This window comes from Lissotriton helveticus, chromosome 9 (genome assembly GCF_964261635.1).
Source record: "Lissotriton helveticus chromosome 9, aLisHel1.1, whole genome shotgun sequence".
Lineage (NCBI taxonomy): Eukaryota > Metazoa > Chordata > Amphibia > Caudata > Salamandridae > Lissotriton > Lissotriton helveticus.
In genome coordinates, this window is record NC_136070.1 from 136,756,353 (window position 1) to 136,774,429 (window position 18,077).

General features: G+C 43.8%; 1 protein-coding gene across 2 annotated transcripts in view; it reads left to right on the top strand.

Moving 5' to 3' along the window:
* The window catches only part of SPTBN5 (spectrin beta, non-erythrocytic 5), a 2,054,098-nt gene that overhangs the window by 82,566 nt on the left and 1,953,455 nt on the right, over window positions 1-18,077 (top strand). For both annotated transcript variants that reach the window (XM_078659643.1, XM_078659644.1), the window contains exon 6: window positions 1,531-1,759. In XM_078659643.1, coding sequence (XP_078515769.1) covers window positions 1,531-1,759 — 229 coding nt within the window. The remainder of the gene's footprint in view (window positions 1-1,530; window positions 1,760-18,077) is intronic.

The window sequence follows — 18,077 nt, forward strand, 5'->3', positions numbered from 1 at the left end:
ACCACCTATGATTTAATGAATCCAGGAGAAGGAACTCTGTTTTTGATAAGATTGTTGACCCAATCCTTTTCCTGCCAGAAAGGGTAGCTCCCTATATACATTTTTGAAGCTGGAATCTGATCAGCCCCTGCACCCTTCTGCTTGGAATGAAAGCAGACAATGTGCAGACATGGCTGAAAGTGTCCCGTGTCAGAAAATGACACAAGGACGAGTTCAGCATATCGGGAGTGGTAGGCAATAAATGTGACACTCCACTGAAGGCAGCCAGCTTTACAGCAGGTTAGAGGGCTTCTATCCTCTAAAAAGAGTGGGTAAACGGCGTCTACCGACATCTACCCTCAACTCAAGCCCTGGTCATAGCTGATATTGGCTTTGCAAGTGCCAGCAGCTTTTAAATTCCACCAGCATTGACAAAGCCAATAGTAGTAACCAGTTATGTAGAAACTATAGAAAACACTACTTTCTATATGTACGGAGCACCGACCACGATGCATGACACAAAGTTTGTGGTGCTGTCACGATCACATCGCACAGTACAGCGAACATCAAGCAATGTTTTCTATACTTTCAAAATGGCTGCTATGTTACTTGATGTGGCATGTGTTGTATTGTGATGTTGCATCATGCAGGCCATCTAGAAAGTATAGAAAACTCTGTTTACTGTACTTTCAAAAGGGCTTCCACTGTCCGTGAAGCCACATTATGTGATACAAGGCGCATTGTATCTCACAATGTGACGCCTATCTTGGAATTATAGAAAATGATTTTCTATACTTTTAGGGGCCGATTTACGATAACTGGCGCATCTCTGCATATCAGAAGGGATGCGCCAGTTATTGTGTGTCACGGCTGCGCCAACCATGGATGTGCCGCATTTACAATGCGGCGCACCATGGGGCAAAAACGGATAGATGCGTGACGCATCTGCTGCCGTAGAGACGGCGCATTGCTGGAGTTACATCGCAAGCGCGACGCAGCTCCAGCACGGCTCGGGGGTGCCCTATCCTTAAAATGCTGCGTCAATCCTTATGCCTGCTTCAAGCAGGCGCAGGGTTTTGACGCAGCATGGCCTTAAAAGTGACTGAATGAAATCTTGTAGATTCAACTCAGCCACTTTTAGGAGGCGTTCCCGCGCCGGAATGACCCCCCCCCCTGCGCCGGAATGCCTACATATGGCGCAGGGTTTTACAACGTGGCGCATCTCCCAGATGCATCACGTAAATACCCCGCAGCATGGCGCTGGCTTTGCGCCGCCACTGTGTCACAAAAGTGAAGCAACAATGGTGTAAAAGAGGCACAAGGGGCTTGTAAATCTGCCCCAAAGTGTAGCTGATTGGGCACTGGCAAAGCCAATTGCGTTGCTTGTTCAGCATTGGCCAAGCAATACCAATGCGAATGCTTGTGTAAACAAATCTGTTGATTAACTGCTGATTTCTCTTATCGTATCGTTCTTCTGTAGAGACATGAAAACATGAGGTCATTCAGTTGTGGTTCGCCCTTTTCATTAATTTCCTCCCTGTTTTACCATAGGCCAGATCTCATCAACTACGGCTCCCTAAAGGAGAACCGGCCCATCTACAACCTGAACAACGCCTTCGGCGTGGCGGAGCAGAAGCTGGGCATCTCCAAGCTGCTGGATGCAGAGGATGTGGTAGTTCCACAGCCAGACGAGAAGTCCATCATGACCTATGTGTCCCTCTATTACCACTACTTCTCCAAAATGAGGCAGGGTCAGACTGTCCAGAAGAGGATCTCCAATGTGAGTGGGATGCTGCTTTTATGCTTTTTCCCTACCTTTCTCCTTTCCTTTCCCCTGCCTTCCCTCCATTCTTTCTGTCTTCCTTTCCCTATTTCTTTTTCTTGCACTTACTCTTACCTATATCTTTCTTCCCTACGTTCTGTCAACTTTCCTTTCCTTTCCTTTCCTTTCCTTTCCTTTCCTTTCCTTTCCTTTCCTTTCCTTCCTTTCCTTTCCTTTCCTTTCCTGCCCTGCCCTGTCCTGTCCTTTCTCTTCCTTACCTTCCTTTACCTTTCCTTCCCTTCATTTCCCACCCCACCCCTCCCCTCCGCCCCCCACTTCACATTTCTTTTGCATGCGTTTTCCTTAATTTCCCGTCCTCCGTTCCTCACGATATCCCTTTCCCTAAGTGCCCTTTGACTATACCCCTTGCCCCATTTACCGTTCCCCAAATTTTGGAACTCAATACCTGCCTGGAAAAGTAGTATTGACAACCTCCTCCTAGGTTTGTAAGCATTTTCTTTTCTCCTCAATATAATCACAAGATGCAGATTTTGATTTATGCAAAGTGATAAGTAGATATGCGTGGTTCTCCACTGCTCTCACTCTCCACAGTTCATCCTATGTAGGCGGTGTGATGTACGGCACACCATTTTTCAAGCATCTGTTTGAACCTCGAACACCATAGCAAACATCTACCACATATGATATTATTGCACCCAATACCCTTCCAACCACACACCTCCGAGTGGAAGCCCAGGAACCGATGAAATTTCATGGCCTTAGGTATGAAACACCATAAAATGCCCCACTCAGTACAATACTCTTGCTCTTCTTCTATACAGCAATCAACCATTGGTCGAAGTGCATTAAACACAGTATAGCAACTGTGATGCTGCGTGCAATGGGGGTAGGATGAGTGAGCTTGGGGCGTGGTCAAAGGCGTGGCTTAAAAGACTAAACATTCCGAAACCTTTTTCAGTCTTTCACCTTCAGGTAACTACATATAAAACAACGCAGAGCTTAAATGAAAATTCAATGCAAGTTATGTTAATTAGTGAGAAATTCACTATTGCACATTATGAAACCTCTATTAGTTAATGCACTGCAGCAGAGAGCCACAGAATTGAATCCTGGTGGGTGTAGTTGAGAATACCCACTTGTGTATGTCTAGTGCTATAAGGTTCCAGCCTGTGACAGAAAGCACTGTGAACATGTAAGTCATTATTTTAAAACTGTACTACACAACGCAGTATAGGATAGGGTGTTACAAAATACGCAAAAAGGTTTAAGATTTAAAAAAGTGCTTCAGAAATATGTATTTTAGTAATACCCAGACTGTATGTAGTGCAAACGTTTTTTATAACAGTCTTTTAAAAGCACACACTTCACAGCTTAGCTGTTAGCTCTCTTACAATGTCTATCAAAATGATTACATCTGTGTATTTAGTAAGCATTTCTTTTTACAACTGTCTTTTAAAAGCACGCATTTCACAGCTTATCTTGTAGCTCCCTTACCCTTCAAAAAAATAAATGTGTGCCATCAAGAAGCTTCAAGTGACTTTATCAATTAAAGCCAATACTGACTTCTAAGCAACCTTTGCATTTGCAGGTTGATCAGTTGTGCTCATTAACATTTCTTTCAGGCAGCAGACACCCTGACAAGAAGGCTTGTTTAGCTGCCAGCTCTTCCTCGGTTTTACAGCACAGGAAACTCCCTGCCTTACACTTCAGCTGAAGCCTTTTAATTCTTGGAATTAACCGTTCTGGGACGGTAATATATGCACAAAAAGTAGGGGAGCAGTCTTCCTAAAATTAAAAAAGTAGGGGCACGTTGTGCCCCTCGATCCCCCCTCCCCACTTCGACCACTGCAATCAACAGATAAAAAGTAATCCGTTTAATTTTGGAACTTGTCAGGATCTGTATTGAATATCATATGCAGCATTCTTAGTAAACTTCACTCAATTTTGATTAAAAAAAAAACACAAAAAACAAGAAAATAAGAGGACTTTAGTTGAAATCTGAAAATGATGTGTTATGTAAAAATAGAAAGCGCATAAAACCTGCACTTGTATTGGCAACAATATAAAAGAATTACATATTTCTTATGTCCTTTACTATAATCTGCTTACAATGCATCCTAAACTAAAGAAAGGAGAGCATGGGACCCACGTTTGTCTATACCCGTCCCACTCGGGGTGACAAATGCAAAAAGAACAATTGATGGACAGAATATAGAACAATGCATACATCCACCCCAGTATAGAGATCTTGGCCTAAATCCATCGTTTATTTGCTCCCCATGCCATTCCAGTTTGATCCCAGCCATATGCAAATCAGTCTTGACCTGCTCCAATGGGAACAGTCCAGCCCGAACTGCCAGGCCAGCTCCTCCCTGGACTGGAAAAAAGCATGCTAGGACTAGTTCTGGGGCTTAGCCATCAAGGCATTTAGAATAAAGTAAGGTAGCACTCCTGTAGTACTTTTTACATACTCTTACAGCCTTTGTGTATAGGCCCCAAAGCATCTTAAAAGGGAAAAAAAGAAATATTCAGGGAATATTGTAAAACACTTCTAGAGAGTTTGACAGTCTGGGGCAGATTTAAAAAAAATGCTTGTGAGAGTTAATAAAATATTAATCATTTATTACTACTACGGGACTTAAAATTTATTTTGAACCTGCCCCTAAAGGACCCCAAAATATGTTGTCTGTCTTTGATTTTGTCAGTGCTAAAAACCTTCGGCTATAGTTTCATTTGGTAGCAATAAATGGCGCAGTGCTTGATGGTATAAACATATGGTAAGACAGAGTGCATTTTTTTGCAACCACTGGAACTTCAATAAACACTTTACATAACAAATTATTATACTGCCAACAGGTTTTATCGCCACAAATTCAAAAACCTTCAAAAAAGTCTTTAAATGCAATACAACCAATACCTCTGACAAATTCAAGTACAACAGAGACAAAACTGCTTGCACGGTTTGACAACAAAAGTTTCAGATATTTTGCACATAAAATTAACATAACCCCAAGAATATTACCAACCGCAAATCCAATTTCCCTTTGGACAAAATTATGTTGTATCGGTACAAGCGGGGTAAAACATTTAGCACAAAATCATTCAAATTAATTATGCCTACATATTCAAATTTGACTAACAAAAATCTGATTACATAATATGACCTATAATTTTTACAAATTCAAGTAAATGTGAGGCACAACTGATCGTGGGGTATGATTACAATAAGGTAAAGTACCCACGATAAGTTGTACTTTCTACAAATTCAGATATTGCCAACACACGCACTTTTGCATGAGGCACAATATACCACTGATAAAATACCATGAGGATGAGAAAAGAATGTTAATTTGGTACGAGTACAAAATGGGCTAAACAAGTTGCATAGCAAATTAAAATACCTCAGACTGGGCTCACCACTTATAAAGTCAAATGCCTCCACACAAACCTGATACATGATATGGCCATTACCAGTGAAAAATTTAAGTAATGTAGAGATGGGGACAGCTTTATGAGCCTATTTTACGGTTACAAACAATCCGATTTGGAGTTTTCAACTGCAAAATAGTTTTTTTCATATGTTCCAACCACGTTAGGAAGGCAAACGTTTACCTGCTTCTAGAATTGGGATTACGATCGCGACCGCACAGCGGCTGCGCCAAAGGCAAGCCCGTCTGCGCCTGTCTGCGCCTGGACCGCGCCCAGCGCCAGAAATCCTGGACCCCGCACCCCCTGCAACGCCAGACTGCACTACGACTCCAACACCCTCCACGCACTCAACACCGGACGAGACCACCCCTGCCACCGGGCCACCCCGAAGAGCACCCAAGGGCCCTACGCCTGCTGGAACTGCAGATTCACCAGCATGCAGCCCGCCAGACCACCAACCAGAGAACCCAACCACTTCCGCTGCATCCTCCTCAACACCCGCCGCCCGCAAGCACGCCATCGAACTCTGGGACCTCCTAGACTCCACCGCCCCCGACGTCGCCTTCCTGACGGAGACCTGGCTAAACGCCACCTCAGCACCAGACATCGCCATAGCCATCCCACAGGGCTACAAGATCTCCCGCAGAGACCGCATCCACAAGAAACACCCTCAGAGTCTCGACCAACACAGACGACACCCTCACCACTGCCGAGCACATGCACTTCCAGATCTACACCGACCCCAACACGACCCTCCGAGGAACACTCGTTTACAGACCACCCGGATCAAGACCACAGTTCAGCGACATCATCGCCGACCTCGTCAGCACCCACCCATCTTCTCCACAAGCCCCCACGTCTCCTTCAACCACATCACCGAACCCCACTGGACCAACCACAGATGCGTCCACTTCACCTTCAGGAAACCTACCACACACCACCGCACCCAACAGCTGCCACGCCGCTGCTGGGGCAAGGTCACCAAGGACCAACTGACCACCACCCTCGCCCTGAAACAACCCGCCGACCCCACCGACCCCGACACCACCGTAACCAACCTCAAACAGTGGATCAACGACTGCGCCAACACCCTCGCCCCTCTCAAGACCTCCGCAACCAACCACACCAACAAGAAAGCCACCTGGTTCACCAAAGACCTCCGGATCTCCAAGCGCACCTGTCGGAAGCTGGAGAAGAAATGGCTCCACGACCGAACACCAGATAGCCACACAGCCCACAAGAGCGCTACCTGCAAACACCACCAACTCATCAGGACCACGAAGAGGACCACCTTCAAGGACCGCCTTGACAACAACGCACACAACTCCAAGGAGCTCTTCAGCATCGTGAAAGAACTCTCCAACCCCAGCTCCAACACCAGCGACATACCACCATCACAAGACCTGTGCGACTCCCTGGCCACCTTCTTTCACCGCAAGATCACCGACATCCATGACAGCTTCAACCCAGAGACCCCCGCACCCACCACCGAGTTCACCACCCCCGCGACCACTACCCGCCGCCTGACCACCTGGTCCAACGTCAGCGACGAAGACACCATCAAAACCATGAACTCCATCCACTCTGGATCCCCATCCGACCCCTGCCCTCACCACATCTTCAACAAAGCCAGCACAACTATCGCGCCCCACCTCCGGAAAACTATCAACAGCTCCTTCAAGACAGCAACCTTCCCGGAAAGCTGGAAGCACGCCGAGATCAACGCCCTTCTGAAGAAACCCAAGGCGGACCCCAAGGACCTCAAGAACTTCCGGCCCATCTCCCTGCTCCCGTTCCCGGCGAAAGTGACAGAGAATTGTGAACAAACAGCTAACCTGCTACCTTGAAGACAACAACATCCTGGACCCTTCCCAATCCGGTTTTCGCAGCAACCACAGCACCGAGACCGCCCTCATCGCCGCCACTGACGACATCAGGATCCTAATGGATAAAGGAGAAACAGCCGCCCTCATCCTCCTGGACCTGTCAGCAGCCTTTGACACAGTCTGCCACCGCACCCTATCAGCACGCCTCCATGGCGCCGGAATTCAAGAGAAGGCCCTGGCCTGGACCACATCCTTCCTCTCTGGCAGAACCCAGAGCGTTCGCATCCCACCCTTTCACTCAAAAACCACTGAGATCATCTGCGGCGTCCCACAGGGATCCTCCCTCAGCCCGACGCTGTTCAATATCTACATGGCACCGCTCGCCCACGTCGCACGTCAACATAACCTCAACATCATCTCCTACGCCGACGACACCCAGCTGATCATATCCCTCACTGAAGACCCTCACACCGCCAAAGCCAACCTCCACAGAGGAATGAAGGCCGTAGCCGACAGGATGAAGGACAGCAGACTGAAGCTGAACTTAGACAAGACGGAGGTCCTTGGTGGCCCACATCGCTTGGCACAGCCCGGAACCCACAGACCACGCACGCAACCAGGGGGTCATCCTCGACTCCACTCTCTGCATGACCAGGCAAGTCAACACCGTCTCTGCATCCTGCTTCAACACCCTCCGAATGCTCCGCAGGATCTTCAAGTGGATCCCTCCCGACACGAGAAAAAACGTCCCCCAGGCCCTTGTCACCAACAGACTCGACTACGGGAACGCCCTCTACTCAGGAACAACACCAAGCTCCTGAGACGACTACAACGAATCCAGAATGCCTCGGCACGTCTGATCCTCGACGTCTCCCAACGCAGCCATATCACACCCCACCTGAGAGGCCTACACTGACTCCCCGTCAACAAGAGGATCACCTTCAAACTCCTCATCCACGCACACAAAGCACTGAACAACACCGGACCCACATACCTCAACAACTGTCTCAGCTTCCACATCCCCACCCGAAGCCTCCGCTCAGCCAACCTCGCCCTCGCCACAGTTCCTCGTATCCGAAAAATCACCTCTGGCGGCAGATCCTTCTCCTACCTCGCCGCCAAGACCTGGAACGCCCTCCCTACCAGCATACGACAGACTCAGGACCTGCTGGCCTTCAGAAGACTTCTCAAGACCTGGCTCTTCGATCAGTAGCGCCCCCCCCCCATGGGCGCCCCCCTCCCCCCCAGCGCCTTGAGACCCTCGCGGGTATGTAGCGCGCTTTAGAAATGCAATGATTGATTGATTGATACCGAGTTGCTATTTTGAAGAGGCATATTGTAGCCGTCCCTTCCAAATTCTAAATCGGTATAGCAAGTGTCAATGTTTTGAGACTAAAATCTGTTTGTAAAATATAAAAAAATTATTGAGTCCCAAGTTGGGTGGTGAACTGTTCTCAAAGGGACCGTTTCCTCTTTCTGAATGTAAGAAAAGAAAGTCTGTTGAAGAGTAGGCAGTGGTCCAAAGGACCACTGCCTACTCTTAACCCCATCGGTGCTCATGACGGAGCTGTTCCGTCATGAGCGCCGGTTGGGCTGTGCTTATGACGGAACCGTTCTGTCACGCCCATGCCCGTTTAATAGAACCTAGAAAATTTGCGCCGCGCTGAAGGGGTTAAAAAAAAAACTTGTCAAAAGATGGAAACTTGTATTTTTTTAATGTAGCTCTATTTCCATTAAGAAAAAACAGGGTACATTGACATTTTTTTTTAACTTTATTTGAAAGTGATCACAATGACTCGCTGCCATTAATGGTTTGCTAGCCGTGCTGTGCCTGAATTGCATTTTACTTTTACTGACACTACCAGCACAGCTTCTGTTTTATGTCTGCATTTGCATTTCATTTGATATCTAGATTTCTATCTCTGTTTTGTTCTGTGCTCCCCCTACGCTCTGTCCTCTCATGTTTTTAGTACCCTCACACACCTGTGAGCATGAAAATCCTCCAAATATTTCTTGAATCAAAAGTTATTCCAAAGAAGAAAGTACGAAAATAAATTGCAAACAAGTAGTTTAAAGTGAAAAAAGAATGGCATTGTATGTGTGTTTGGGTTGTAGCGCAGTATCGCCATTCTCTCTCTTCGTTATGTATTTATGGAGAATGGCTTAGTGTTTGTATAAAAAAATACCTCCTTCTTTCCCTCGTTTGTTTCTGTGTTTCCCTCTGTCTTTCTCCTCTCTCTCTCTCTCTCTCTGACTCCTTCCCTCTACCTCTCTCTCTTCTCTCTCTAGTTCTTCATCTTCTCCCGCACTGTCTCTCTCTCTCTCTCTCTCTCTCTCTCTCTATATATATATATACTAGCAGCCGGTCCCGACCTTGTCCGGGTGCAACAGGCTTCCCCGACCCCCGCCCGCCCCAACATTGTGCAGCAGCCCGGGCCCCCGCCCGGCCCGTCCCCCGCCTGCCCCGACCCACGCCTGCCCCGACCCCCGCCTGCCCTGACATGGGTCCCCTTACCTGAGCCGCCGCTCCTCCCGCCTGTCCGCTGCTCGCACCGCCGCGGGCATGTCCGCTGTGTCCACTGCTCGCACCGCCGCTGGCCTGTCCACTGCTCCTCACGTCACCGCTCCTCCCCCGCGCCATGTCCGCCGCTCCTCGTCGCGCTCCTGGATGCCGCTTCTCCCCGCGCTCCTGACATGAGCACGCACGTCGCGGCCGGCGCTACTTCGGAGGGACTACTTTTTTTTTACTGTAAATTTTTGAAATAACGTTTTTTTTTAAATTTATATAGCCTATAACCATCTACACACCCTGACGATTCCAACGGCGTATCAGGTGTGTGGATTGGCGCTGTGGTTCCCGAGTTTACCCGCCTCAAAGGCTGAAAGTTCTTCCTTTATTATAGTAGTATAGATATATATATATATATATATATATATATATATCTACTAGCTGTACCCGGCCACGCGTTGCTGTGGCTCAGTCTGGTTAAATGTAAGAGAAAGAAAAGAGTAAGCGCACGTTTCTATAATGTTTAATTTCACAATGCTTGTGGGTATTCAATATGTTTTTGTCCATCCTAAGATATGTAGACTATTGTCTATATGTGTCCCTTGTATTTGTTGCGCAGCAACCAAATCGATAGGGTCTGTTCGGCCTTTTGATTAAAAACACGCGTGTATTGGACACACGCGTATTCGAATCCAACGTTGTGTATATATAAACACGTGCTAATGTTGCAAAGTGAACCAACTCCTCCCCCCTCCCTCCACCCACTTCCCGGTCTGCCATCCTGTCAATCCTAATATATATAGACTATTGTCTCTATGCGTCCTTTCTTAACCACTTGGATGCTAAGGTGTTTTATGGCTTCCCATGTAATTTCCATTGAAGTCAATGGAAACTCCATGACGAGCTGGGCTCGTCATGAGCGTCGAGGGGGTTAATGTTGCCAAGTGAACCAACTCCTTCCCCCTCCCTCCACCCACTTCCAGGTCTGACGCGCTAATGTTGCAAAGTGAACCAACTCCTCCCCCTCCCTCCACCCAGTTCCCGGTCTGCCATCCTGACACCAACTGTCCATCCTAATCTATTTAGACTATTGACTCTATGCGTCCTTTCTTAATGTTGCAAAGTGAACCAACTCCTCCCCCCTCCCTCCACCCACTTCCCGGTCTGCCATCCTGACATCAACTGTCTATCCTAATATATGTAGACTATTGTCTATATTCTTCCCTTGTATTTGATGTGCAGCTACCAAATCGATAGGGTCTGTTCGGCCTTTCGATTAAAAACACCCCCATTTGGACACTCACGTATTCGAAACCAAGGTTGTGTATATATAAACACGCGCTAATGTTGCAAAGTGAACCAACTCCTCCCTCCACCCACTTCCTGTCTGCCATCCTGACAACAACTGTCCATCCTAATATATGTAGACTATTGTCTCTATGCGTCCTTTCTTAATGTTGCCAAGTGAACCAACTCCTCCTCCCTCCACCCACTTCCCGGTCTGCCATCCTGACACCAACTGTCCATCCTAATATATGTAGACTATTGTCTCTATGCGTCTATTGTAGTTGTTGCGCAGAAACCCAATCGATAGGGTCTGCTCATCCTTGAGATTAAAAACATGCGCGTATTTGACACACGCGTATTCTAATCCATCGATGTGTATATATAAACACGTGCTTATTCGAATTCAACGTTGTGTCAAAATTTCAAATCAATCGGTGAAGAACTTTTGTAGATTTAAGATTTTTATCAAACGCACATTGACATTTTTATGTGTTTGTTTGTGCTTTCGATTAAAAACACACGCGTATTCGACACATGCGTATTCGAATCCAACATTGTGTATATAAAAACACTCACGTATTGGAATTCAACATTGTGTCAAAATTTCAAGCCAATCGGTGAAGAACTTTCGGAGATTTGAGATTTTGAACGAACGAACAGTTACATTTTTATTTATGTAGATATATATATAGGTGATCAAGATCTGTCATCAAAATGAGTTCTTTTGTCCAAGATAAATAAAACAACTTTAACTTAACGAGTGGGCTCGTGGATTTGTGATCAACATTCAGTTTTCGAGTGGAATATATATATTTATATATACATGTATGTTTACATATCTATATATGTATTCTGCAATTGCCACTGTGTTTTGATAGTGAGGATCTAGTTAACATAGGAAATTCGTTTTTTAACTTGCTAGTAACTTTGGCACCATTTGTTAAATCTTTACAACACTTATCAAAAAAAGTGCATCCACTATAGCTGCTTCCTTGAATGTTTTGTGGTGATCTGTCAAGCGTGGCCAAGAAAGAAGGGGGTCTTAAAACACAATTTTGCCGTACAATTTACATTTGGATTCTTTAACAGGGCTACAGCCCAAAAGGCTGAACGGAATTATGCCAAACTTTATATGTATTCACTGAAAAACACAAATGGTAAACTGCTGTTAGATGAAAATCTCAGTGACAACGTAACAATTTTAACTAAACGGACACACTCAAGTTCACCAGAGATAGATAAATCTAGTAACTGTGGCTCATGCCCTTCCTATAATTCGCACCCCTGACAATCACAGTCTTGTCAGCAATATGTCAGTTCAAATACTGCAGAGATATTAACTGTTTTTTTATAACTCGTGCCTTCACCATGCACAGTTAATTACCAAACATATTGCATTGCTCTTGACATATGAGTGATGCAATATGTTTGGTAATTAAACATTCCATGCTGTCATTTCAGTTTTTTTATGGTAGACCAAACTAATAATGGTTGATTGCAATCATTAATGAGGGGAAGGGAAGGTGAGCTCAAGCACATGGTTGGTGGAAATAATACATGAATTAAAGGAGATTGTGTGTTAGGTTGCTTAGGTATGACTTTCAGCATAAGGAGTAGAGATTGTGATCTTGCAAATGAGTTGTGGGACATTTACAGAAATAGAGAAAAGTCAAAGGTGCATGAGTCAGAGTAGATTGTGCTCAGTGAGAGAGGAGGCATGCAGATACTGACTGCTAGCAACATTTTTCTTCATGTTGCTGGTAGCCAATCAGAGAGCTCATTCACAAGGAGTCTAACTCCTGCTGGAGCCCAATGGCCCAAGTTAAAAAAAGGTCCCTAGGCCAATCAGAACACTCCATTTTTTAAAAATTGGGTCAAGAGTCACTCGAATTCACCTATCCAGATATACAAATATTTTTGTAGCTTAATATCGCAAAAACTACTGAATGGATTTGCACCAAAAAACAAAAAGCACACTTTCTGCAACATTTTCGAAAAAGTGTATGCTAAATGCATGGGGATTTTGCCTTTTGGGACCCCCTCCTTTTCGCGGTTGCTGCTTGACAGTTCACCTCAAAACGTTTTATGCACAAACTAGGCAAAAAGGTGCACTTTTGTGGAAGGTTTGGTGAAGATTCGTCAAACGATGCCCTGGTTATTAGCAGAACAAAAAAGACATTTCCTATGGAACCGCTTTAAGATGTTGAAAATCTGGATGCAATTGGGTAGCATATGATAACATCTGTATTAGCAATTTATTATGAAATTGTGAACCTTTTACTAACCTATTAGGTAAATCATATCCAGAAATCTCATGTCGCTGTCTAAAAATAGTGTATTTGTGATATATATACATATATATATATATATATATATATATATATATATATATATATATATATATATTCAACAAAAATCTTCCTTCGATACTTAACAAGGAAAGCAAAACGGACTCCTCTTGATTAGATGCAGTTTTTTTTTAGTTTATTCAGTGCATATCGCCGGTATATATATATATATGTTGCCCTTGTACAAATTTATTATTATTATTCAACAATGATGTTGGTCAATAGCAATGATTAATTTCATACAAATTGTGATGCTGAGTCATTTTCCGAAATAATTGCAAAAAATGTATATGTATTTCACAGTAACTGAATCTCACCTTCCCATTATTACCCCTGGACTTTTGTGAATTTAGGTGTATATATATATTGTATATACTTACTTTTGATTCGAAGGTAAATTTCCAAATGTACTTCACGTTTATTTCTTTTATGTTCATTGTTATCACAGTCACGTGCTTTGGGTGCTAGCTGTCTTAATGGTCCGTTCAAGTCTTGAACGTTGTCATGTGATCAAGCCACGTTTGTGGTGAAACGCGTTATGGCTGACTAGCGAGGAATAAAAACGCTACTTTGCACTTACTCTGGGTTCGTGTCTGCTTTTCGAGAATTGCCGAGGAAGAGCTTTTGGCATCCGAGTTTTCTAAGCGGCGCTTGGGATATATATATATATATATATATATATATATATATATATATATATATATATATATATATATATATATATATATATATATATATATATATTGTGTGGAGGGGTGATGAAGATCAGGCAAATGATTTTGTGAATAGTATCAATAACAACGATCTCAACTTAGCCTTCACCAGTCACATTCATAGTACCACTGCAAACTTTCTGGATATAGAGGTTGTGGTTCAGGATAACGAGATCACAACTAGCCTGTATCAAAAACCAACTGCAGGCAACACGCTATTGCATGCATCTAGTTTTCATCCGCGTCACACGATAGAAAGTCTCCCATATGGAGAACTCCTCAGAATTAGAAGGGCATGTAGCACTGAGGAAGCTTGGAAAACTTCTCAAGATGTTGCTATAGCTAGACTAACATCACGTGGTTATGGAATAGGTAAAATCAAAGCAGCCTTAAGAAAAGTCAATCAATTGGATAGACGTTACTTATTACAACCAGCTGCCAATAATATTGAAATTGAACCTACCTCGGATATTACTGAAAAACAAAATTCCGAGTGCAGATTCATCACCACGTATAGCAAGCAATCACAGGCCATAAGGAAAATCATGAATACACAGTGGCCCATTGTCTTAACAGACAGTGTTTTAAGGGGAGTTTTACCGGTAAAGCCCAATATAACGTATCGGAAAGCATACTCCATGCGATCAGATTTGGTCAGAAATAGTCCTGAATTGCTCAACAAAGATAAGTGGTACTCAACTAAAAAGGGTTTCTATAAATGTAGCAGCTGTAGGGCCTGTAAGTTTGGATCAAACACTAAAACATATAAAACTGCATTTTCTGATGAGGTATGTGAAATCAAGGGCAATTTCAATTGTAAAACGGAATATGCAGTATATGTTTTAAATTGTGTTTGTGGTCTTCGCTATGTCGGAAGTACAAAACTTCCAGTGCAAGCACGCATTCTACAACATCTGCGAGCCACTGTTAATTCAGACCAAACTTATCCTGTCGCCAGACACGTCAAATCAGAACATGACAATAATTTGAATGTACTCTCTTATTTTGTCATTGACAGTGTCCCCATTAACAAAAGAGGCGGAAATAGAGACAAATTGTTGCGGCAGTTGGAAACTCGCTATATTTTAGAACTTGACACTAAGAACCCGCGTGGACTGAACATGTGTGAGGACATGTATCACTATCTATGAGCTATGGACTGTACATCAACAACTCGCTATTAGCTTCTTTGATGAAATTGCCTGAGTAATTGGTTGTAAAATGTAACATAATGTAATGCTGATTCTCTCTCTGACGAGCATTTATTTGTATGTTCCCTGCTGGGAACATTTTTGTATTTGAACTGTAATTGCACTTTATTCACCTTTCGCACTTTTTGCACTTAAGCACTTTTTCAAAAAAGGTCAGAAACAAAACTTTAAATTTGGTCAAATAGTTGGAAAGTTTAAGTACATATATGAGATAGTTCTGTTATGCCACAAATATTGTTGCATTTACGCAGGTAGTTTACACATATTGATTGCAAGGGAATGTTATGTTTTTAATATTCAGCATAATATTTATGGTTTTAAACATTTACTTTTGAAATTTAATTAAGATCAATTCAAAGTACATTGCAATCTTGATATCCGATAGAAATCAAATGTTGGATATATAGGCATACATTATGTGTATTTAAACAGTTACTATCCAAAAAAATGGTTATATGGACTCTCTGAACATAGAGTAAGTTTCAGTGAGTCTGTTTTCCTTATCCATTACTATGTAGAATGACCATGTGACCTATCTGAAAAGTACGGTGATTGGTAGTGGTATATTTAAATTGTTTGCACTAAATAACGCATTCATCTGGTGAGCAAGGCAACAGGATCGCCGAAACGCGTCGGATCGCGGCACCCTTGACACTGCATTCAACATGATAAAATAAAAAAGAATTTTGCTGCAGAAATTACCGGAGTGGTGTCCGTTTCTCTGCCTGGCTGTGCTGTTTGTTCGGTGCTCCAGGGAGCGTTACACGTATATATATATATATATATATATATATATATATATATATATATATATATATATATATATATATTACCTACTGGCGATAGCCAGTAGGTATATATAGTTAGGATTTTTTTCCTATGGGATTTTTGAAAATTCTATGTCGAATAACTTTGGCGTTTGAGGACAGAATTGGCTGAAATTTTCAGGAAAATGGAACATTTTGTTTCTGAGCAGCCCCTGTAAATTTGGGGGGGTTTCGTCAAGGGGGGCCGAGAAAAAAGGGGGGTCCCAAAACGTGTTTTTCCCATGCAATTTTCCATAGGGCGGTTGGCCTCACTTTTAGCCTGAACGGCTGAATGGATTTACACCAAACTTGGCAAAATTGTAGGGACTGGTAGCCCGATGTGCCTTTGCTATGTCTCAAGATATAGGCTCCAGTGGTTTTTACGAAAATTAACTTTGAAAAATATATATTGGGCTACATTGGGCTATATATATGTTGGAGCCCAAATGTAGCCCAATGTAGCCCAATGTAGCTCAATGTAGCCCAAAGATGGCCACCAGAGACAAAAAAAAAACAAATGTAGCCCAAATATCAGCCAGATGTAGCCCAACTATAGCCCAATGACAGAATGTCCCAGAGTGTTCTAAAGAACAACTAGAGTGCTAACAGTCCTACTTATTACAAAGGTATGGCACACCTGAAGCCATCTTGATTGGAATAAAGTGGTAACTCTTAAAACATTTAATTTAAAAAGGAACAAAATGAGGGGGTTCATTTTGCCATAGAAAGTATGATCAGCGAATATATGACGAAATCCCGCATACCATCAGTCCGCAAAAAAAATCCCGCATGTACTATTAGGCCGCAAATTAAAATAACGAAAACTTTTAGAACGAATATGCCTTTAGCATACACTAAACAACTAAACTACCCTAAACCCTAAAACACTACCCCCAGCATGACCCTACACTACACAAACACTACAACACTACCCTAAACCCTAAAACACTACCCCCAGCATGACCCTACACTACACAAACACTACAACACTACCCTAAACCCTAAAACACTACCCCCAGCATGACCCTACACTACGCAAACACTACAACACTACCCAAAACCCTAAAACACTACACCCCAGCATGACCCTACACTACACTACAACACTACCCTAAACCCTAAAACACTACCCCCAGCATGACCCTACACTACACAAACACTACAACACAACCCTAAACCCTAAAACACTACCTCCAGCATGACCCTACACTACGCAAACACTACAACACAACCCTAAACCCTAAAACACTACCCCCAGCATGACCCTACACTACGCAAACACTACAACACTACCCTAAACCCTAAAACACTACCCCCAGCATGACCCTACACTACGCAAACACTACAACACTGCCCAAAACCCTAAAACACTACACCCCAGCATGACCCTACACTACGCAAACACTACAACACTACCCTAAACCCTAAAACACTACCCCCAGCATGACCCTACACTACGCAAACACTACAACACTACCCAAAACCCTAAAACACTACACCCCAGCATGACCCTACACTACGCAAACACTACAACACTACCCTAAACCCTAAAACACTACCCCCAGCATGACCCTACACTACGCAAACACTACAACACTACCCTAAACCCTAAAACACTACCCCCAGCATGACCCTACACTACGCAAACACTACAACACTACCCTAAACCCTAAAACACTACCCCCAGCATGACCCTACACTACGCAAACACTACAACACTACCCTAAACCCTAAAACACTACCCCCAGCATGACCCTACACTACGCAAACACTACAACACTACCCTAAACCCTAAAACACTACCCCCAGCATGACCCTACACTACGCAAACACTACAACACTACCCAAAACCCTAAAACACTACCCCCAGCATGACCCTACACTACGCAAACACTACAACACTACCCAAAACCCTAAAACACTACCCCCCAGCATGACCCTACACTACGCAAACACTACAACACTACCCAAAACCCTAAAACACTACCCCCAGCATGACCCTACACTACGCAAACACTACAACACTACCCAAAACCCCAAAACACTACCCCCAGCATGACCCTACACTACGCAAACACTACAACACTACCCTAAAATACTACACCCCAGCATGACCCTACACTACGCAAACACTACAACACTACCCAAAACCCTAAAACACTACCCCCAGCATGACCCTACACTAC